Source organism: Tachypleus tridentatus, chromosome 13 (genome assembly GCF_004210375.1).
Source record: "Tachypleus tridentatus isolate NWPU-2018 chromosome 13, ASM421037v1, whole genome shotgun sequence".
NCBI classification, from domain to species: domain Eukaryota; kingdom Metazoa; phylum Arthropoda; class Merostomata; order Xiphosura; family Limulidae; genus Tachypleus; species Tachypleus tridentatus.
In genome coordinates, this window is record NC_134837.1 from 81,149,545 (window position 1) to 81,174,870 (window position 25,326).

The 25,326-nt window shown below is 36.3% G+C and overlaps 1 protein-coding gene across 1 annotated transcript in view; it reads left to right on the forward strand.

Annotated features, from left to right (window-relative positions):
• The window catches only part of LOC143238394 (diacylglycerol kinase zeta-like), a 196,345-nt gene that overhangs the window by 98,040 nt on the left and 72,979 nt on the right, over window positions 1-25,326 (forward strand). Inside the window, exons 5-7 of the mRNA XM_076478560.1 lie at window positions 5,768-5,845; window positions 7,445-7,498; window positions 12,919-12,987. Coding sequence (XP_076334675.1) covers window positions 5,768-5,845; window positions 7,445-7,498; window positions 12,919-12,987 — 201 coding nt within the window. The remainder of the gene's footprint in view (window positions 1-5,767; window positions 5,846-7,444; window positions 7,499-12,918; window positions 12,988-25,326) is intronic.

Genomic DNA, 25,326 nt, shown 5'->3' on the forward strand with positions numbered 1-25,326 from the left:
GTGAATGTGTAGTAAATATGTGTTTGTGGACAGGTGAATGAAAATGGTATTATTTGGTAGCGCGATATATCTGCATAGTTCAATTCTTTTAACCTGTAACTACTTAAGTGTTGATTATCTGTTACATAAGAGTCTTTATGTGAAATGAATGCTTTTGTTTAGGGCTTTTTAGTTGGTATGTCTAAGTTCAAGCAGTTTTTTGCTTTTAAACACTATGATCTTACCAGTAACTTCTGAGACATGTGAACTATATATATATATATATATATAATACTTTATATTTACTATACGTAGTGTGTTGTTCTAAGCGTGGAAGGTATATAGATATATAAGGAGAAAGAGCATTACGATCTCAGGATACTAGATGACGTCAACTAAAGAGGTTTGCACTGTAAAAGGCTTACTTCTATCTTTATACTTTGGGGGTATTATGTATGGGTGAGCTGTATGCACTTACTGATCTAACTGGAAACGAGGATAATCGAATTTGGTTTTGCTATTTCTAAGGAAAAAAGGATAAAAAATGATGCTGTGGGAAGATGATGTGAAGTCAGGAAAAGTAAAACAAAACCTCCAGCCTCCTACGAGCCAATTACTCTTTCTTTAGTACGATTTCCACCAACGGATGATAAAACAGAGCTGTGAATTATTTGCTCGTTTTCCATCATTTGCCGCAAAACTTGGTTTTAACCACAAATAGAAAGGGTTTAAAAGATGTATGAAATGATCTGAAAAAATAATAATAACGACATTATCTTTTACTTCGTTTAACCTGCTGACGACACATCAGGCATTTAGTTCAAAATTAGGGAAGGCTATGCGTAGATAGCCTTTTGTAGCTTAGAAAATTTTGAACTAAGAGACTATATTACGTTACGTATTATAATTTCAAATCCCCGTTACACCAAACATGCTCGCCTTTTCAGCCGTGGGGGCGTTATAATGTGACGGTCAATCCCACTATTAGTTGGTAAAAGAGTAGCCGAAGAGTTGGCGGTGGGTGGTGATAACTAACTGCTTTTCTTCTAGTCTTATACTGCTAAATTAGGGACGGCTCGCGCAGATAGCCCTCGAGTGGCTTTCCGCGAAATTCAAGAAAGCAAACCAGATCTCAGAAAATTTTGTAGAAAAACACAATCATACTCAACCTCGTGTCTTTTCCCTGTTGAAAACACATTAACATAAACTTACTTAACCTGGTGTTATTTTCTTGTGTAACACAAATAAACCTCAACATACTCAGTTTTGCTTCATTTTCGTATTTAACACGAATGAGCTCTAATATAATCGATCTCGTGTCTTTTCCCTGTCTAAAACATTTTAACACGAATGTATTCAACCTCGTGTTCTTTCCCTGTTTACAACGTATTCACACGAAGAGACTCAATCTAGTATCTTTTTCCTGTGCAACACAGATAACCCGAATATATTCGACTTCGTGTCCTTTCACTATATAAGATATAGCAGATATTATTAAACAATATAAATAAGAAAGATTTTGTTTCGATTAAACTTAGCATTTGCTTTCCATGAAACTTTTGAACTTAATCTTTTTCCAAGAATTTATAATATATATTATAAACTATTGCATATATTCTTTTTCCCTCTCTGCTTTGACATCAAATGATGTAAATATAGCTGTGATTAATAAATTGTTAAATAAAACTCTGAGAAAAACACTAGGAAAGTGTATAACATTTTAAGAATTGCATAATAACTTTCTCCAAATTCAGAAGTAATAGTATAGATAGAGGGAAGGCAGCTAGTTACAATCGACCCCCACAAAGTCTTGAGCTACTTTTTGTTATTAAGAAGAACGGGACATTATAACGTCTACAAAGATGAAAAGTCGAGCATTTTCAACGACAGGACGCGAATTGACTAGATTCAGGTTGCGAGTAGAACGTCTAACCACCAGACCATGCCTGGTTCCAGCTTTATTTTTCTCAGAACTGCAATGTACAATGGTTCAATTTTCACATTTCCAACATTACGTAGTGATTCAAAACGTTCTTCTAATACTGACCCAGTCATCTTTCGTTTATGCTTTCCCAATTGAGCTTTGAAATAAATTCATTTTAGTATCGAAAAACTGGCTGGGGTACAATAAACACTGGATGGTACCGCAATATTTATATCATTCAACTATAATGCGAAAATCTGATGACTGCCGTTATTTTGCTCTATAAAACAGAAAACAGTTAAGTAGTGAGTACAAACTGCAATTTCTTAATTTAAATAAGCACTTTATTATGAGATAGGCTTAAATAAAATATTGTTCTGTAAAACTGCGATTTGATGTGCTCTAATCGGATAAGTCAAGCTTCCATGTTATATATACATTTATCTCAAGACCCAAATATTAGAGATGCGTGACGATAAAGCGCTATAATACGATTATATGACGTGATATGATTGTATCGGGCCCGGCATGGCCAGGTATTTAAGGCATTTGACTCGTAATCTGAGGGTCGTGGGTTCGAATTTCCGTCATACCAAACCGTGGGAGCGTTATAATGCGATGGTTAATTCCACTATTCGTTAGTAAAAGAGTAGCCCAAGAATTGGCGGTGGGTGGTGATGACTAGCTGCATTCCCTCCAGTCTTACACTGCTAAATTAGGGACGGCTAGCACAGATAACCCTCGTGTAGCTTTGCGCGAAATTCAAAACAAACGAAACCAATGACTGTATCGAGACGTCATTCGATACGCTACAATTTATGTATTTTTACAAAATGTGGTAGGCTTTCAGTGAACAGTATAATTCGTTTGTACAGAAAAACAGATTTTCTAATAAACATTTTTTCTAAAATTTAATGTTTTAATGTAAGAAGTCAAAGTAGTCACTGCTCCGAGTGTGAAGCTGTTATCATGTTAAGATTAAAAATGCTTTTCTCCATCTGAAAATTAATATATGTCTTTTGTGTAATCTTTAACGCCTCCGAAATAAACTTTTCTCTTGATAAATCTTTATATTTTATCTGCTTTATTCGCTATCATAATTTTATGTGAAGTCCGTTAGTTTGGCCAACCTCGTAACCGCCATAAAAATACAAAATAAATCAAAATTATCCTTATTTTATTTTCTATAATTACTTAAAATTGTAACAGAAAACTACTTATACTAAATATCTTAAAGCTCTTAACATTATACGTCTGTTTATAATTAAATTCTAATGTCAAGATTGTCAAGCTATTGAGTCTTTGGTATGTTATAAGATTGAAGGTCAATTCCCACTCTTCCGTCTGGTGCTGTTGACAAGTTGCCTTTTTTTTCAGTTTATCATTCAACCAAAAATGTTACTGTACTGCTTATCTACACGATGTGGAAATATTTTGACAATATACCATAGCGTTATGATTTAAGATCAAAGCCAATATGTGATCACACTGCTTGGTTCCGTAATAAATCCTTTCTACGACTTTTCTGTTTTTCTAGTTGATGCAAATTTCAGATGGTTGTAAGAAGTTACTGAAGCTTTACTGACGAATACTGAGCTGAAATAAATAGTTTTTTTTCACTGAATAATGACGTTTTTATTCCTGCGCGTGGCTTGCTTCTGCTTCGTCTCATAACTTACTTTCACACATGATGCCTGCTTCACAAGATTCCTGATAATGCTATCTATGCTACAGCTTTTAGCGTAGATGCCCAGTTGACTATAAATTGAAAACTCTTTTCTTTTTTTCCTAAGCAACAAAGAATCCAACGGCGGCAGAGAGTTTTTTATTGCATACTTGGAATTTGGAATAACGTATTACAATAAGTAGTAGTATATCATATGCAGTGCTTGAATAAATAATATAGTAAGGAATGTGGATACAACTTCATTTGCACATTCATTCTCTTAATCTTCTCACTATGCGCTAAAAATATCACATTTTTTTCAAATTTGTTCACAAGATGGTGTGATGTGTTCCAGTGTTTTGATTTCTGTAAGTTCTGAAAGAGAGTAATTGCCGAATATGACAAACGTTTGATATTAACGTTTGATTGTAAGTTGTTGTGTTGATACGGGTTGTCATGCAGTTTCAAATTGCTGTCAAATTTAGTTTTCGTGCAGCTGTATGTTGTTGTGACATTACGTTTCATACAGTTTTAAGTTCTATGATATTGCGTTGTTATGCAGTTATAAGTTGTTGTGTCACTGCGTTGTCACAGTCGTAACTTACTGTGGCATTGCGTTGTCATACAGTCATAAGCTGCTATGACATTACACAACACTGAAGTTGTAATTTGGACGTTGAGTTACCAAACAGCTACAAGTAGTTGTAATGGTGCATTACGTTGAAGTTGTAAAAAAACTGACATAGTGTTATATAGAAATTTTATAGAACAAACGAAGTAGAGAAATGCTTCTCTTGAAAGTTTTATAGAGTAGCATTATTGTAGAAGCCATATTTTCCTCATGGTTCACTGTCCCTAAAATATTCCACGTTCATCTTATAACGCGTACTTATTTATTTTAATAAGAATTCTATATTTATTTTGGAGTATAGCTGAGGAAAAATGACAGAATTTTCGTCACTCTATCCTGTTAAATCTGTTTTTTCTGATCGAAAACTTTGATCGTTCGTGGTATTTATAATCTTTTTTCAAATGTGCTCTTATTTCGAAACATAACAGTTTACGTATGCCTCATTCTAAGTCCTAGTACATTATTGACGCATGTGTAAGTAACTAAATCGAAATTAGTCTTAATATACTAGCAATGAAAGATGGTGTTATTATCAACCACACTGCCCATTCAGAATAGTGTTGTTACCAGCATCAAGGGCCCAGCATGGCCAAGTGGTTAAGGCACTTGACTCGTAATCCGAAGGTCGCAGGTTCGAATCCCCGTCACATCAAACATGCTCGCCTTTTCAGCCGTGGGGGCGTTATAATGTAACCGTCAATCCAATTATTTGTCGGTAAAATTGTAGTTTAAGAGTTGGCGGTGGGTAATAATGACTAGCTGCCTTCCCTCTAGTCTTACGCTGCTAAATTAGGGACGGCAAGCGCAGATAGCCCTTGAATAGCTTTGCGCGAAATTCAAAACAAACAAATAAACAATCTTCGTTGATAAAGAGAAGCCCAAGAGTTGAAGATGATGGTTTTGATCTTCCCTCTAGTATATTATTTCACAATTTGGAACAGCTGGCGCAAATAACTTGACGTAAAATACGAAAGATGTTGTTCTTGTTTTGAATTAAGCACAAAGCTACACAATGGGCTATCTGTGCTCTGCCCACCACAGGTATCGAAACCCCGATTTTAGCGTTGTATGTCCACAAACATATCGCTGAGACACTTTTGGGGCAAATACGAAAGAAATAAAGCACGTAGCTACATAATGGGTTGTACGCGTTTTGCCTAACACGGGTATCGAAACCCGATTTCTAGTATACAACCCTTCATACTTACCACTGAGCCAGTAGATGGCTCCATCAAAATTTTTTTTTTTTTAGAATTGGTCTTGTAATTATATTCACCTGTGCTATTTATTTCAATTTGCTCTTCCACCATTGTTACATCATTTATTTCTCAAATTATATTTCTATGAGGCCCTGCAGAAAATTTTAAATAGAAGATAAGAGGCTCACAACATTGAGGTTCATTTTTTGCTTAAAATACAATTTCTGTGTTCGTTATTTCTTTTTAAATCAACTGTAACTCTCTTGACAGTTCAGATTAAATTAACGGAAAATGCGAAAGTCTCAATATAATTTGATAAGTCATAACAACAGAGACATAATATTTTGTTTTCTGTTTATTGCTTACAGAAACAGGGTCTGCGAGTTAGGTGTCCTGCTTGTAAAATGTCTCTTCACACCGGTTGCATCAGCATTTTGACAGAAAGGGTGAGACAACTTCGCCAGTTTTTAATTGTTTTGAAACGTTTTTATATGAGTTTTTATAGCGAAGACTAAAAGTTTAAAAATGATTAAATTAAATGCAACTAAAATTAGTTTAAGTAGAATTTCAAGAAAACTGCATAATTGACTAAAGAAATTACCAGACTTTATGGTTGTGTTTAAATTACTTGTTTATTGTTTCACTTACTCGGCATATTAATACATTCTAAGAGCTAAATTGTCAAAATTAATACGCTTTACTAGGATTGTATGTACCTCTTGGCTTGTTAATATTGTTTTCACTTATTATTTTAAAAGTGTATACACTATTTTTTACTGTACTGCTATTTATGTGATTTTAATGCTTTAAACACTATTCGTTCAATATAGCACCTAAAATATAAGGTATAAATCGATGAAATTGCAAATAGGAGTCAAATGTAGTGCTTAATGGATCTTGTCACATGGGGATGCAATCATTATTTGGTTCACATTGAGGTAATACTAAATATTCATACACGGTGTATTGCAGATACAACCTTGGAAATTCCCTCTGCTAGCCTTATTCCATTAACTAATGAGACATTTCTCTTAGCATTCTTCTAGTCAGGTACGTTGCAAGAGTTACACAGGTAAACATCTAGTCTTAGGCATTTCCATAGCCTGCTGGTGTTAGGTCTAAGGAACGTGATGACATTGTATACGGAGGAAAGCTGGGGATAACAGTCTTCATAAAAATGGGTCTGTAGCAATCTTTGATCCTAGTAGTTAATATGGGTAATGATATCATCTTAAACCTCGCTAAAATATACCTGTAATATCCCATGTCGTGCCAACCGATAAGGGGAGCGACATCATCTTGTATATATAGCATCTGCTATTGTTACAACTGGATTATCAATCCGTGAGCAACCGGGTCATGGTTGTGTTAGCTCTTGAATCATGCGATGTCAATTCCTCGCAGAAGTAGCAACTGAAGAGAAAATCTGTTGCGAAAGCTTGCCAGATAATCTTCAGAACATGTAGGTAACCTTCCACACCGCAAGAGGGCTCGCGGCACGAGATCATGCATTGTCCTCATCAGTTCACAGATCACTAATTGTCCCATTATAGTCGTGCAAGGAATTGTAAGGCAAAGTCAATATAACTAAAATCAGCTCATTCAAGTACTCGCACATGGTGAAGTTTGTAGGTAAACCTCTATAATGTAATGTTATCGGTTCACAATGTGTACTGATTTGTACAGTGATACCAGAAGTGTATCTATACAATATTCATTCAACATTTTTGAGTAATATGGATATCATGATTACCACCACTACCAACACCTCTTTTTATCCATGGTAAGAGAGTGTAAGTACTGCAATTGATTCATTGCTGTAATATGACATGCCTGGACGATAACACCTTATAATTTAGGTGCTGCAAGAGAACTATTTCATTCACAATCACCCTATGCATTATTTTTCCCAAACTAATTTCATTACTGGCAGTGAATCAGTGGTTCTAACACTAATAAAAGCTTAAATAGAATTTTCCATCGTTTAGTTACATATAAGTAGTTTCAGTGACAGAATAGTTAAAAAAATTAAAAACTTTACGCAGAATTTGCAGTGTAAACCAACGTTCAAAGATGTTGGAATTCGACAGTATCGTGAGGTAAGTTTCTAGATAACATTTAAACCATATATTTTAATAGTATCCTAGACAATTTGATTTTCTAGTGTTTTATAAATTATCATAATTATCATAATATTTATAATACATGTATAAAATGTTCTCAAACACCTTAAAAGTTTCGGTGTACATACATTATTCAACACTCACATATTTAGATTTTGCTAAATTAAATAATTAGAGTTTACGATAACTGCAAATGCAGCTTTATCAACATATTAATATGGATAATTTAAACTGCGGAATTTGTTTTTCAGATGTAGTACTTGAACAGAAATATATAAAAATATAATATGAATATTTTTGTTAATCAACAAAGATTCAGCAGGTATAACTTGTACAGACAAGTTAATGAGACAGAAGACTATAATATAGAAGATGTAGGTTTCAGAAATATAATCAAAATTTATAAGAAATTACTAAATGTTGGAAAGAGATATAAAATGTATCTTTCTTTACTCCATGTAAACAATGTAATGTGTTATATAAACCATCAACAAAGACTTTAACAAGCGCTCAGGTCTTCAGACCAGCATGCCCACTGTGTGATGGAGGCTTTACCATACTGGATTTCACGACATGTCTGCAGCCACTGTCTTGAGCATAAAAACTAATGTGAACAACAATAAAAAAAAAAGATACGAGGAGTGACGAATCTCCCGTTAGGGACAAAAAGAATGGGCTGGCAAAGACGGGCCCAATCTCTATTAAATAGAAATTCTCAGCAGCAAAATAAAGTATACCTTTACCAAGAACCTTGTTTCTCTTACGAACATGTATTGCATGTTTCATATAGAAGTCTAACTTTTAAGCTTTCTATAAGTAATAAATATAATCGACAGCAAACTAAAGACCAGTTTAACAACCCATAAGAAACGTGTAAAAATTCGCAAACATTTAGAAGGGTTGTTAATATTTAATACATTCATCTGAGTGTTCGCGATAAAATACGGTTAATTTATGTATATTATATTGTGCAATGTTCTGATTGCGAAGTTAACACATAGGATAAAAAAAACAACTTAATAATTTACATTCAGTCACACCAATTCTCTAAAGCAAGAACCAATTCAACCTTTTCTATGCTTGTACTAATGTTTGAATTGCACTCAATATGTGGACCAGTTTAATATACATATGTATGATCTTCTATGCAACTCTTATTCAGTTTAAAATAGCTAAGAGAAGTAAAAAGGTTACTGAAATTACAATATACTCCTTGGAAAATAAATATAGTAAAGTTTGGTAGAAATAGTTCGGGTACTTACATACTTGGTCAGTTTTGTTTGTGTTGTTCTAAATTTCAGTTGATAACTGGTTTATTCCAGTTTTACAATATGCAAACACCACTTCTTAATATACTCAAAATGCTTCCTTTTCGAATAAAAATATGTATTGAAAATATCGTGCTTAAAGTAATAATTATGTATTTCTATCCTTATAAATGTTTCGTTTCGCTTATAGCATAGTAAACTTTGAAATAATGATTACCGAGTTATATTTCATTACAAAATATAACTTGAATGTTGCATGTAAAAGTAACCAGTGTTAACTACTATCAAAGCAATGAATTACTGTACTAGTAATTACAAAACTAGCTGTATACATATATGTGTGTTTGTTTATATATTTTATTTAGATTACTATGAAGAAAAACACTACTTGCATAAAGATTACCAATTAACTTTTATAAATCAGGATTTTTATAATTTTCATTTTCCACGACTGAACTGACATCTGCCGTGAATATCGACCCAATTGATTAAAAGGACAGAATTACCTTAAAATATACAAACAAAATAAATATAATAATAATAAATAATAATAAATTTATTAAGCAATAAATTAGACACAAAAAAATCAAATATCAATATAAAACCATCAACAAAGAGTTAACTCGTCCTGTGATGGTTAAACACATAATAAAGTAAAATCAAAACTTACAAAATCAATATAAAGTTCCCAGAATATTATCATCAGTATTTAAGATCCATTGTTTTAAGTATTTCTTTTGATTTACACGATTAATAGAAGATCTTATACTATAAGGAATAAAATTATGAATACGAGGTGCCAAATAAAGATATTGATGAAGTGTAACTGTTTTACGTGGTGTGGGTACATTAATTGGAAAAAAAGATTGAAGTCGTGTAAAATATGAAGTGACTTTAAAAGGCCTATTAAAAGAAACATGCAATGTAGATAAAGCTAAAAAATATAAATAAAGTTTATCATATGAAAGAGGGGAGTTAAATTTACTGAAACTACTTTTTTTTAACTAAGGTTGTCACTGAACAAATAAAAGTGCCTGACATTTGTTGTTTTAACGCAAAGCTACACAATGAGATATCTGTGCTGTGGCCTCTTAGAAGATCGAAACTGGATTTTAGCATTATAATTCCGTAAACGGAAGAGAAAATATTTTCTGGAAGCTAGTGAGATTGGTTTGTATGGTTTGAATTTCGTGCAAAGCTGCAGGAAGGCTATCTTCCCTAGCCGCCCCTAATTTAGCAGTGTAAGACTAGAGGGAAGGCAGCTAATAATCACCACCCACCACCAATTCTTGTGCCACTCTTTTACCAACGAATAGTGGTATTGACCATCATATTATAACGTCCCCACGGCTGAGAGGGCGAGCGTATTTGGTGTGACGGGGATTCGAACCTGCGATTCTCGGATTGCGAGTCGAGTGCTTTAATCCTGTAGCCATGCCGGGCCACATGCGTAGTGAATCTGCCAGAGAAAAAACAATTAGTTTCAAGAGTAAGTAAAACCAAAATTAAAAATAAATATTTTTTCTTCCTTTTAAAGTTCATATTTCATGCTGTATTGTAGCCTACAAGTGCACACTTTTTCTTGTGATTTATGGCATGCGCACGTTTAAATGACGTCACAACAGTACAACTTGTAACGTGTGTCTTGAAACAACTGAATGGAATGGAACAAATAAAACCTAATTTGTCGTTCACTTTGTGGTTTGAGTTAACAAAAATAATTATGATATTTTAAAATTGTAAAAACATTAAGAGTTGTGCCCAACAGGTGTGTTAAAACCCAATTTTTAGGTTTGTAAATCTTAATACATACTACTGAGCCACTGGAGGGCCGAAGTTGTAAGTGTATTTCCATTTGGTTAAGACCAGCCCTTCTGTCTGTCTATATTTGCCACGTCAGTATTTATTACTCTGTATACACGTTTCTTACAATATTTTGATGTCAGTATTTATAACACTGGGCTCACGTTTCTTACAGTATTTTTGATGTTGTCCCCTTCTGGGACAGCAGTAAATCTATGGATTTACAACGCTAAAATCAGGGGTTCGATTCCCTTTGGTGGACACAGCAAATAGCTCGATGTGGCTTTGCTTTTAGAAACCACAAAACACACATTTTTTTATGTCAGTGTTTATTATACTGTGCTTACGTTTCACGCAATAAGTATGATGTCAGTGCTTATGTTTCAGTCAAACGTCGAAAGAATTATTGGAAATGAGAATATCAGTTCTTTATACGGAATTAAAAAAACTGTTCGATTGTCAAATACTGAAGTTAGCTATACTCTTCAAAAAATGAAACGCAAAAGGGATATTTTTGTTATTTTAAAGAAAAATATATCTAATAACGTTACAAGCTCAGAGTATGTGATGTTATACGTGTTAAGGCACTGATTGTCAGACCAAAATGACAATAAAAGTTGTGCACTTTGAAAACGGAGGAAAATATCGGATTTTTCGCCAAAACGCATTCGTGTCCAATAAATTTGTTTGAGAGATCTGCATGTTCTGCAAGTGCAACATGTGCAAAATCCCTATAAAAGCGACGGGTTCTCGGTTTCCATAGTTCAGTGTTAAGCTACCGACACGCAATACAGTTACGCCAAGACTGACTGAAGCACAACGCAACAACGCCATTGGTCGCTTGCAAGCAGGCGAATCTCAATCAGATGTTGCCAGAGCTGTGAATGTCCACCCAAGCACCATCACAAGGCTATGGAATCGTCACCAACAACATGGATCAACTCGTGACCGTCCACGATCTGGCAGACCTCGTGTGACCACGCCCGCACAAGATCGAAACATCCGGTTACGTCACCTTCGGGATAGGACCACCACTGCGACGTCTACTGCCTCAACCATACCAGGGCTGCGTAAGATTTCCGATCAGACCGTACGCAACCGTCGACGAGATTCTTAGGCCCCATGTGCAACCCATCATGGTGAACGTCAACGACGTTTTTCAACATGACAACGCCCGTCCTCACACAGCCCGACTCGCCACTGTCTTCTTAAGACACTACAACATCAACGTTCTTAAATCACCAGATTTAAACCCCATCGAACATCTTTGAGACGAGTTGGACCGACATCTGCGACGGCGACAACCTCAACCGCAGACTCTACCTCAGCTTGCAGCAGCTTTGCAGGCTGAGTGGACAGCCATTCCACAGGATGTGATTCGTCATCTCATCGCTTCCATGGGCAGGAGATGCCAAGCAGTTATTGATGCTCACGGGGGGCATACTCGTTATTGACGTTGAGTGACGTTAAACTTCAACTAGTGAGCGTGGACTTCGCCTTTGGAGACTTTGGATGTTCAGCAGTGAATGTGCAAAGCTTCACACATGTCATACAGAACTACCTGGAATAAACTTGTTAACAATATGTCTCAAATTTTGCCTTTTGCGTTTCTTTTTTTGAAGAGCATATATCAAAACTCCACCAATAAGTGAGAACTAGAACAAGTAAATATATTGTTGTTGTGTTTTATGTAATTTCTTTGTATCGCAGAAACGTAAGTCGTTATGTATTTAGCTCACTATTATCAGCTTTAATCTCAAACACGCAATAACAAAATTGGTAACAAAATCTCGTCTAACAATATGAAGTTTTTTTAGGTGTTCGCGTATGTTGGCGATGTTAGCTTTACTCTGAAACCTCGTTGATATCGATGTATATGGTGAACAAATAACTCACGAAAGTAAAAAGATCAAAACAGTCAATCTAATTGATTTCTTCTCTCAAAATATCACTTTTAAATATAAATTAGGCTATAAGTGTATAAAACAATAAAAATAACGAGCACCTCCCGTTAGCTATTTAATGACCATGACAAAAACCATTATTTGCCTATTAATCAATTGCATAAGGTAAGACGCTGCATTATTTTTTCGCATGAAGCTTAATCGACTCAAAATATTTTTATATATACCTTGTAAAAGATCATTAACTAATATTTCTGTTGTCTTTTTGAATTGCCATTCTCTATTTTATCCTGTATTTTTTAATTTTCATCAAATAACTTTTATAAGTGTTATTATGTAGATTGAAGTAATCCTTGTAAAAACTGTAGCTTTAACTTTCCTGGTGTGCGTTAAAAATACAGAATTTATTTTTATTCTATAGCAAACTGTGATCTTTCACCACTGGGTTCATCGCCGCCAGCAGAAAGGCAGGTGTCAACAATGTGGAAAGGTAAGACGTACGCATTTCTTACATTAAACTGGTAGTCACCAGCAAAGAGGCACGTGTCAACAATGTGGAAAGGTAAGACGTACGCATTTCTTACATTAAACTGGTAGTCACCAGCAAAGAGGCAGGTGTCAACAATGTGGAAAGGTAAGACGTACGCATTTCTTACATTAAACTGGTAGTCACCAGCAAAGAGGCACGTGTCAACAATGTGGAAAGGTAAGACGTACGCATTTCTTACATTAAACTGGTAGTCACCAGCAAAGAGGCAGGTGTCAACAATGTGGAAAGGTAAGACGTACGCATTTCTTACATTAAACTGGTAGTCACCAGCAAAGAGGCACGTGTCAACAATGTGGAAAGGTAAGACGTACGCATTTCTTACATTAAACTGGTAGTCACCAGCAAAGAGGCAGGTGTCAACAATGTGGAAAGGTAAGACGTACGCATTTCTTACATTAAACTGGTAGTCACCAGCAAAGAGGCACGTGTCAACAATGTGGAAAGGTAAGACGCACGCATTTCTTACATTAAATTGGTAGTCACCAGCAAAGAGGCAGGTGTGAACAATGTGGAAAGGTAAGACGCACGCATTTCTTACATTAAACTGGTCGTTACCAGCATAGACGCAGGTGTCTACAATGTGGAAAAGTAAAACTTATTAAGCTTAAATTAAATCGGCAAAATGTAGTTGAACCATATTTAAATAAATAAATATGTGCAAGTTTGTTTGTTTGTTGTTAAACACAAATCTATACAATGGACTATCTGTTCTCCACGTATATATATGTATATATATATATACGTAAGGAAATAAGAAAGACACAAGTTTGAGTTTTATTCAAGTTTTAAAATAAATAGCAACGTCACTTGACTGCTTTTCAGTTGTTGTTTTTTCAATTAAACATTTTCTTCATTATACATGCACAACATATATAAAGAAATCTCATTTTCTGGAGTCCTTAGTGGGTCAGTAGCAAACTTGTGAACATAAAACACTAAAATTAGGGGTCAAATTCCCCGCGGTGGGCAAGGTACAGATAGCTCATTGTGCAGCTTTATACTAAAACAACATCAGTTCCTAACTCTGCGGCCCAGCATGGCCAGGTGAGTTAAGTCGTTCGACTCGTAATTCGAGGCTCGAATCCACGTCGCACCAAACATATTCGCCCCCCCCAGTCTGGGGGCATTATTATATGACGGTCAATCTCACTATTCGTTAGTAAAAGAGTAGCCCAGTAGTCCCAAGATTAGGGACGGCTAGCGCAGATATGCCCTCGTGTAGCTTTGCTCGAGATTAAAAAATAAACAAATCCTAACTCTACAAGAAACTGAGAAGCGGTCGAATAAAAGCGATAGCGCTATTCGTTCTCAAAAGATTAATAATACAGGAAAATTTAAAGTCATCTCTCGTATGTACTTATTCAACGTTGTTTGTGCCGCTTTTAGAACGCATGCGTGATTAAAAGGTTACAATGAATGATATCCATATGAGTTATCAGATGTTATTAGTGATACCTGGTGTGACCACAGACATTTTAAAAATAATAGATAAAATTGTAGAAATCACTAATCAGATGTTTGTAGTAGTTTATTTTAGTAATGAAAAAACACACCACTATTAAATATAATAACATAAATAGCTCACGTAGCAGTATATTCATGAACTGCTGTCTCGGACCGACTCTATAGCAGCTGCGCACATTTCAACGAGAATGACACACACTGACAGTTGTGGTTTATTGGTCCTGCGAATAGGTTAATGCTCCTTTCTGAACATTATAATTACTTCTATAAAGAAAACGTACTCGAAAAGGTTGTAGTTTAATATAGTTTATGGTTATTTTCATGTTTGTTTTATTTAAGCACAAAGTTGTACAATAAACTATTCTCACTGCAATAATCGAATCCCGTATTTTAGAGTTATAAGTCATCAGTCTGACCAATACGCCACCGTGTTTTAAAACCATCACTCCGAAATGTAAACTATAAATTTGACATTGCTGGCCGAGTACGACCTAGCAGCAAAGTGTGTGGTTTGCCAATATGGCCTAGCCCCACAGTGTAAGGAATGTAGGATTTGCCACACGTTGCCGAAAGAACACATTCCGTACTTTGTGGTCCAACCGTGGGTTACGTATATCAGTTAGCTATGTGCAGATAGTTGCCCTGTGTAGATTTACGGGGACATTTTGAAACAGCTAAATAAACCGTTACATCTGTGCGTTTACTAAAACGTCGACTTTCTGTAGAATTCAAAATAAATAAATCTTTAGTACTATACATAAGATAAAGAAAAATATAGCGTGTCATTCTTTGTTGTGCCATATCGAGCATACATTACAAACATAACGAATGCCTTTGCGACGTTTCAATTTGTGCCTAGACCCGGCATGGCCAAGGGTGTTAAGGCGTGCGACTCGTAATCTGAGGGTCGCGGGTTCGCATTCCCGTCGCGCCAAACATGCTCGCCCTCCTAGCCGTGGGGGCGTTATAATGTGACGGTCAATACCACTATTCGTTGGTAAAAGAGTAGTTCAAGAGTTTGCGGTGAGTGGTGATGACTAGCTGCCTTCCCTCTAGTCTTACACTGCTAAATTAGGGACAGCTAGCACAGATAGCCCTCGAGTAGCTTTGTGCGAAATTCAATTAAAAAAACAAACAATCAATTCGTGCCCGGAGGGGCAACGTAAAAACACACAATTATAGTACCCAGCATGGCCAGATGGTTAGGGTGCTCGACTCATAATCCGAGAGTCGCAGGTTCGATCCCCGTCACACCAAACATGGTCGCCCTTTCAGCAATAGATATTATAATGTTACGGCCAATCCAACGTTTCTTTAATAAAAGAGTAGCCCAATAGTTGGCGGCAGATAATGATGACTAGCTGCCTTCTCTCTAGTCTTACACTGCTAAATTTGGGATGGCTAACCCAGATAGCCCTCGTGTAGCTTTGCATGAAATTCAATAACACACATTTATAAAAGGCCTGAAAAACATTATTTCACACGGCATCTCAGAAAAAAATACGCATTTTTACTGTCCTGCACTTATATGTAATAGAATAACGACAGAAGTTATGTACTTTCTACGAACGAAGTTCGTTATTTATTTGTGAACTCAAGTTTGCTCAACTCCTTATTCCTTCAGATGTTATCTAGTGCATCAGAAGATCTCATCCTGCCTAGAGCACGTGCAAACCACAAGAAGAAAAGCTGAGTTTATAGATGTGGATGTAAAACCCACTAGAGTGAATAAAAAAGTTGCCGAGTTATTCAATAAACCCCATTCCCTAGCTTGTGGCACTTAACTATATGGTATTTTCTAGCTCGCGTTCTTATCTCAGAGTAATCAGTCAGGGCCCGTTAATTGGAGGATACCAAGCTATGGAACGTGTTTCTTCCCGACCTCTAACAGAGTTCGTCGTGAAAAAAACAACAAAAACCAAACACGTATCACAAAACGTGAGGATACCAAGCTATGGAACGTGTTTTTCCCGACCTCTAACAGAGTTCATCGTTTAAAAACAAAAACAAACACGTAGTCACGAAAATGTTTATTTAGTACACCACAAAACACAATAACAGAGAAATTGTTTCCGATGAGAAGCGTCAGCAATCTTTTCTAGTTCCTCTTACCAGTTCAACCGTAATCCCCTTTGCAAGTTAAACCACAGATAAATAAGTCCAAAAGAAGTCTATTTAGCAAACATAATCCCAACAAGTAAAAAATAAAGTAAAATCCAAGAGAAGCTTGGGTTGGATAAAGAACCTACTTAAAAATTGAACCTCTAGCTAAGCCTAACAAAGCAAAACTGTGATAGTTTTGAGAACCCGAACCTACACTTATGAAAAGCTGAAATCAAAACACAAAAGAGACCTATATTAAGTGTGTGTTTGTTTGTTTGTTTTTAATTTTGCGCAAAGCTATAGGAGGGCTATCTGTGCAAGCCGTCCCTAAGTTAGCAGTGTAAGACTAGAGGGAAGGCAACTAGTCATCACCTCCCACCACAAACTCTTCGGATACTCTTTTACCAGCAAATAATTGCACTGATTTTCACATTATAACGCTCTGAAAGCTGAAGGATCGAGCATGTTTGATTTGACTGGGATTCGAACCCGTGAGCCTCAGATTACGAGTCGAGCACACTGACCATCTGGCCATACCGGGTCCTCCCATACTAACTTTCTGCTAAACTCTAAAAATCTACAAAACTCTTTATATCAAGCTCTTGTGTCAAACCTGGCCTTATATGTGAAAACAAAACAATACACACAAAGCCAGGTTTGGTCCTTGTGTTTTTACGTGTTTGCACCGTTTGTCCAGGATATGGCTGCCCCCTCTATTATCTGATTCGCAGAAAAATATATATTTCTCTAAGGTCGTTTCAATTTATTTTTCTTGCCCGGGAATATGGATAATAGCCTATGATAAACACACTTTAAAGATAAAGAAAGTTTGGTATCTCACTAAAAGAGTTCAAACTGAAAACAATGGAAAATAGTTTAATTTATAAAGCACACATCAGCTATATAACTGGAATACACATAGTACGATCCAGTACTTCATATTTCCTTCCAGACGAAATTAACCTTAATTGCACAGAACTTGAGGAATTGAAATAACTCATCTTACCCCTAAAAAACACTTGATTGTCGAGGCTTAGTGTCGACAAGCAAAAAAATACAATACAATGTAAGGCACGATTTCAAACATACATTTGAGAGGGAATAGACTAACGTAATGTGTTCGACAAATAAACACTACGGGAAAATACTCTTTAAGAAAGATGGATATTAGAAAAGTACTTTTAACATCAAGGAGTACAAAAATAAGCACTTTAACAACAGTGCATATTACAAGATACGCCCATTAACACCCAGAAAATGCCCCCAGAAAATCATCTCCTTTAGGCAATAACAATGTTCATTTAAAGTAGCCAGCATAAAATAAACAACAAAGAAAACATTGACCAATGGATTCAAAAACGCCTCATACCGAATCGTCGACCTCCTTTATGTCATCCCACAGTGTTACCTGAATACCCTCTAAAACATAACTCTTTAATATAAACCAAGGAAACATCAAATAAATATCTTTAAAAATAAACTTCACACTAACCTAATTTTAACACTAACATTACAAATGTACATTTTACAACGAAATCATCTTAACATTACAATAACAAAGCATACAGATATGCACTATGTGAGTAAAACCTTTTCAAAGTTATTATTTAAAATAAACCTTATGTAAATATTAACACAAACATAGAAATAACAATTACATATATACAGAACAGAAATTAAGCTAAGCACCAAACTAGATATATATTTATACAGACTGCAGCGATATATGTGCAATACTTAAATCTAACTCGTAACCTAGGTAACAGTATATATATATTTATACACACACACACTTGACGTATGCAAATGTTAATCCTGAGAATAAATACCCGGAACAAAAATAAATCTAAAAATTCCAAAATGGATTATACAAATGCATGTATTAAAAAGTTCATCAACAGAACGCTGGAATTACTCACATAAAGTAGTCCCGACAGCATATTCTCCGATTCAGCTGTGGATTTTACCTGTGCTTAGGTGGTCTGATGGATAACCTCCCTGGTTCCCACAAAAGCCTTCCAAGTTTGCATCACATCCTCTTAAAAACAACACACGTACCTTTTCCTGTGTGTTGGTAATTTTCTGTGCTTCAGTAAGTGATCTTCTTTTATGGTTATATAATATAATGGCCCTCATCCATCTGCAGTAACATTTTAAAACCAAAATGGTTCGTTGGGGTTGAGAGCTTTGTGGAGCTACTTTCTCCATTCCTGACTTTGGAGCTAGTGTTGTAGATGTCAGTGCTGGATGTACATGTTGGTGGCTGCTGTTGCAGTTGGTGACGTTACGACTGATAAAGCTATTATACCACTTAGGTAGTTACCTTTGTGATCATGGCCAAAGAAGCTGAGTCTATGAAGAGACCTTCCCGCATTACATTTTACCTCTGATGCTAAAAGTGTGGTAAGGTCTTACTAGTATGAATGATGTGGTGATCCCATCTCACGTGAGCACGCATTCTATACATTTTCACAAAACGTTCTCCATTGCGGTTCCACTATTGTTTTTTTCACTCAGTGCTCCATTTGAGTGTAAGCTAGATAACTAGCTTACTGGATACTATGAGCTCATCTTAACCCATAATTACTTACTCTTTGTGTTTCATGGTAGGGGCTACTAATGGTGAGGCAGTTTGTGGTGTTCTTAGATACTACAGTCAATGGTCCAACTCCACAGTCATATCCTTCAAAGTTGACATGTCAGATACATTGGCAAGTAATGCGTCTTCATCCATCAAATCTTTTAATTTTCAACAATGTTTGCAATAGGTTTCTGCAAGAGAGAGATTACTTGAACTACTTCAGTTAACTGATTCAAAGCTAATCTTAAGTGACAAGAATTTGTTTTCGAATAGAGAAAAGCAGGATCGGAAATACGGATTCAAAAGACCTCCAACAGCTAAAAAAAACCTCAATTAATAGTGTGAGTTAAAGTCGTAAAGATGCACTTAAGAAAATACTTAATCCTGGAATATTATTTAGAACAAAGTGAGAAAACACCAAAAATAAGTGTGTACTTAAACTTTGTGTCTGCAACCTTATACACTGCTGGCCAAAATCTTAAGGCCAATGAACAGAAAGAAAAAATATGCAATTTGCGTTGTTAGACTCAACCACTTATTTGAGTAGATCTTCAAAAGATGAAAATAAGAAAAGGGAAAATAAAAATACAAAACTTTTTTTAGAATTTAATTGGAAAAATGTGAACACTATGATATTAACCTAAATACTAGCTGGTCAAAAGTTTAAGACCATACCAAAAAGAAGTTCTAAACAGTGTAGGAAATGCCCAACAAGAGGTTTCAGCAGTGAGTTGCACAGCCGTCATTACGAATAACTTCAAACATTCGCTTTGGAATGGTCGATAGAAGCGTTTGCAGAAGGCTGACTGGAATGTTATTCCAAGTGGTGAAGATGGCTTTACGAAGATCATGCCCTGTTTGAAATTGACGTCCATTTCTATAGATTTCCCTTGCTATCCACCCCCCAAATATATTCAATGGGGTTCAGTTCGGGCAAACACGCTGGATGGTCCAAAAGAATCGCGTTATTCGGCATGAAAAAGTCCTTTGTCCTGCGGGTATTGTGGATTGCAGCGTGGTCCTGCTGAAAAATCCAGTCATTTCCACACAAGCGAGGGCATCCAGTCAATAAGGGGGCTCTCTCCAGCATGCCAATGCAGCCAGCTGCTATTTGACGCCCCTGTATAACCTGAGGCTCCATTGTTCTATGGAAGGAGAAAGCACCCCAGATCATGATGGAACCTCCTCCACTGTGTCGTGTAGAAAATGTCTCTGATGGGATAGCCTTATCGTGCCAGTAACGCTGGAAGCCATCTGGACCATCCAGGCTAAATTTTTTTTCTGATCAGAGAAGAAAACCTTTGTCCACTTTTCTACGTTCCATGTTTGGTGCTTTTCAGCAAAGTTTAACCGAGCTGTTTTGTGGCGTGGAAGGAGGCGTGGCCTTTAAAGACGTTTACGAATTTTAAAGCCTTTCTCTCGTAAATGCCGTCTTATTGTTTTTGAGTTGCATTTTGCGTTCGTAAGGGTCTTAATCTGGTTCAACGATCGGCTGGTGTATTGCCGGACAGCCCGTCGAATCCTCCTGCTCAACACTGGCGAAATTTTCTTTGGCCGACCACTTGAAATTCTCGTTCCGTATCCCTCAAGGTCTTTTAATATATTTGCAACAGCAGTTTTACTACGCTCAATCTCACCAGCGATAGCACGTTGAGAGAGACCTTGCTTTTGCAGCTCGACAATTTTTCAGCCTTTGCCATGTTTTTTCCCCAATGTAACACACGAGATGTCAGTGGTAGATGTTGACAACGCTAATGCATGAACACAAAAAACTAAATTTCGTTACGTGTTTATCGATTAACGCTTCGTTTCAGTATGGTCTTAAACTTTTGACCAGCTAGTATTTAGGCGAATTTCATAGTGTTAAAATTTTCCCCATTAAATGGTAAAAAAAGTTGTTTTTTATTATTTTCCCTTTTCTTATTTTCATTTTTCGAAGCTCTACTCAAATAAGTGGTTGAGTCTAACAATGCAAAATGCATATTTTTTCTTTATGTTCATTGGCTTTAAGATTTTGGCCAGCTGTGTATGTACTAATTATTAACCTGCCAGTAAAACATTACCCTTACGACTCACAAACTGCAGTGGATACAGGCATCCTCATGTTTTTGACATAAACTTCAACTGTTCAATCCGAGGTCATAAAGAGCTAGACAGTGGCTAACAGTTAGCCGCACTGCATTCCCTCCACTGCTATCTTATTGTTGAACAAACAGAGCCAGGATCTGCTAGAAAAAAAAACAAATAATGGCAGCATTGTCCATTTTAGTGACAGATGCTTGCTTTGTTTTTCAAACCATTGAACTTCATTAGAATATATATAACTTCTGTCATGCAACTTTCTTAAGATACAATTTCAGCACAGATGAGAATACTTATCCTTCATATGAAAGTGTTACATCTTACCTCTAGTGGTACACGCATAGTCTGAACTTTCAAACATTCCAACTGGCATCTTACTAAGAAATGTTAAGAAAACGTATTTTTTTAGAAATGTTTTAACCTGCATGATAAAAACTATTTTACATAACAAACAAAACTTTGGGTACATCAATCATATTTGTTTTGTTTAATGATACTGTTTATGGATTTTGCTTATCACAGAAAGTTTCACCTCATTCACTCACATTTCAGTTTGGCCCAACCAAAATATTATCTCCCAAAACGTGCAAAAGACATATCAAACTATGTCTAATTACAAATGTGACATGCATTTACGTTACTTTCACCCTTTCTGCTAAAATAGACTTCATAGTAAATGTTTAAATGTGAAAAATGAACATTCTTGTGCCTTCATTAACGAAACCAATAGGCTCGTTTCTTTAAATAATGGCTGACAGGACAATAGCCATAGTTACCTTAATACCTCAAGTTCTAAACATCATTATCATATTCTTGGGTTTTTATTTAAAGGTTGTCCTCTGGTTGTAAGGCCTGGCATGGCCAAGCGCGTAAGGCGTGCGACTCGTAATCCGAGGGTCGCGGGTTCGCGCTCGCGTCGCGCTAAACATGCTTGCCCTCCAGCCGTGGGGATGTATAATGTGACGGTCAATCCCACTATTCGTTAGTAAAAGAGTAGCCCAAGAGTTGGCGGTGGGTGGTGATGACTAGCTGCCTTCCCTCTAGTCTTACACTGCTAAATTAGGGACGGCTAGCACAGATAGCCCTCGAGTAGCTTTGTGCGAAATTCAAAAAACAATCAATTCATTTGTGGCTAAATACAATTCTCAACAGTAAATAAGCACCAACTGCTCAGAATAACCATCAACTCAGGCTGCTGGAACGCTGTATTGTCTCACACAAATCAATTCACTCATATTGGATTGTACTGAAGTAAAGAGGGCATAGGTAACCTCAATAAAACAAGATCTGCTCCATCGATACATCTACTTTATAAACTTCCTCCCTGCACGCGAAGGAATAGCTCAAGAATTGACAGTAGTTGTTGTCAACTAGTTGCCTTCCCGCTAGTCTATCGCTGCTAACTTAGGGACAACCAATGTAGACAGTACTCAGCTAGCTTTGTGAGAAAATCAAACGAACCTAACAAGTTTCTTTAAATCATTTTAACAGTTCTTGTACAATGTCTTATATTTTATTCAACAAGTAGCACTCATAAATATTTTCATCCTCGGTCTTTCATATCGAGAAAGTGGTGATAGGAAAAAACTTGAAAACACGTAGCTGAAATATATTTTTACCAGGCCAACCTGATATTAGATTGCCTTCTCAACAATTTCTAAATGCATTATTTTCTGCTTTAAGCTGAGTCTTTCAAGTTTTACCATAACTAAAAGGCAAAATAGGTGCCCTCATTCAATCTGTTGGACTCATAAGGATCTTTCAAATAGTTATTCCTTCTTTTCCAACGTTCGATTCTAATATTTTTATTTATAATACTTTAATAGTCCCCCGCCGAAAGAAGCCACGTATTCATCTTCTATAAATAGAACAGTTAAGTTTCAGAACGATTCATAGAATACTATCTCCAGAATATGTCGTCAGATGTCGAACTACGCCATCGGAAAAATTAAGCAATTGGTGATAATGTGTAGTAAATTAATCTGTGGGCTTCCAGATCAGGGTGTTGTTGCCTAGTTGTAAATATTTGAGGCTGTAGATCAAAGGGTCCAAGATTCAAGACATGATACCACTGAACACACTCCGTATATTTAGGTGTAGTTGCATTATAAAATTCCTCTTATTTACTTTATAGTGCTGAATAAAGCAATTGTGGCAGTGGGTGCTACTAACTGGCTGTCTTCGCTCTAGTCAGTATTTCAAAATAGCCGTTCATTCGATATACGCATATCATTAAGGATAAATAATTTATTTTATCTGTGTTTCGAGTCTGGTGTTTGTATGTGTAATTAATACCAATAGTCGTGAACACGCTACACATTATATGCTGCTGTTAAATTAAACGTTGAAATAACTTGAAATTGTATTTTAAATTCTCTGCTAAAATGACGCTTTCCGTTGTATATTTAGGCTTCTAGAAATTGTAAAACTGCTATAGAGTTATTAAACGAATAGTGCAGTAGATTAGCTGGTGTTTGTAGTCTGTAGTAGTATAGGGAAGTCCGATTTTGTAATATTTTACTGAACTGATCGTACCTACCGCCCTGGACCAAGCCTCCCAGATGACTTCCCGGATATCAAATTTGCAACCACATAAGCAAATATTGTCACTTTTTCCACCCAATCTACGCAAGCCGAGCCCCACGTAAGTTCAACCACACCCACTCTAGCCTAATTCGACGACCTCTGACCCCATCCGCTTATACCCATCGATTCTACTGTAGCTGACGACTTCTATTTCTTTGACTCAACCTACTGAAGTTATAGTGAAGATAACGGATATGATCGTGTCCTTCTAATCTTTCGACGTCCAGAACGTAACTATTTTCTGAGAAGCTAACCATAGTCTTCTCGAACACTGGCTTTCTTATCCGTTCAAGAGTATTCCCTGGCACGGTCAAGACACACTTTTTTGGCGCCTGGTTCCTCCTACCTGCTTGAAGCATCTTTAAAGCTGCAATATCAACACAATCTTCTTTAAGTAAATTTAAATCACAACCCACGTAACCATCATGAAAGGAGCGAAGAGAAGATAAAGTTTATGAACACTCCAGGTAATCTCTCGAGGACCTCATCCCGAAATTACTTCCACTTATTGTTGTTGTGTTGTTTCAGATGAGTAATGAGAAAACGTTTGCTTGTTTATTAAATTAAGTCATTCTTAAAGTATTGTGTGGTGTCTTAATGTTAGCGAAATCATAAACTGTAATGTAGTATCAAAATAAAATGTAATATCGTAAACTTTAATGAGATGATATAATTTAATAGGATCATAAGCCAAAGTACAATCACGTTTGCTTTCATTAGTTTTTTAAGCGTAATTAACGTACGTATAGCATAGATGGCCTATTGTGTAGTTTTGCCCTTCACAAGAAACAAACCAAATTTACAACCATTCATTTTAGTCAACGGTTCGTAAGATATATTTCACGTATGTATCAACAGACACATTTGATACGTGATTCATATGGTAAGCAAAATATGACCACTAATGAAGATAAATAGACTAATGTGAATGTATAAGAAGGTTGCTTCTTATTAAATAGGCACAACTATAGGTTTGTTTGTTTGTTTTGAATTTCGCGCAAAGCTACTCGAGGGCTATCTGTGCTAGCCGTCCCTAATTTAGCAGTGTAAGACTAGAGGGAAGGTTGCTAGTCATCACCACTCACCGCCAACTCTTGGGCTACTCTTTTACCAACGAATAGTGGGATTGACCGTAACATTATAACGCCCCCACTGCTGAAAGGGCGAGCATGTTTGGTGCGATCGGGATTCGAACCTGCGACCCTCGGATTACGAGTTGAACGCCTTAAAACGCTTGGCCATGCCGGGTCACAACTATAAGTCAACGATCTTCAGAGTCCATATTAATATATTCATAATTTTACATTATAACTATCAATGCAAACAATCAACAGTACCTGCCTCGAAAAGGCTTTGTCAGACATTTTGAAACGAATATTATCTCTTTTTACTGTAAGTTGTATGATTTTTAGAAAATAATACTTCATGTTCTCCTTTACAAAATGACAAGAAAAAACTGTATT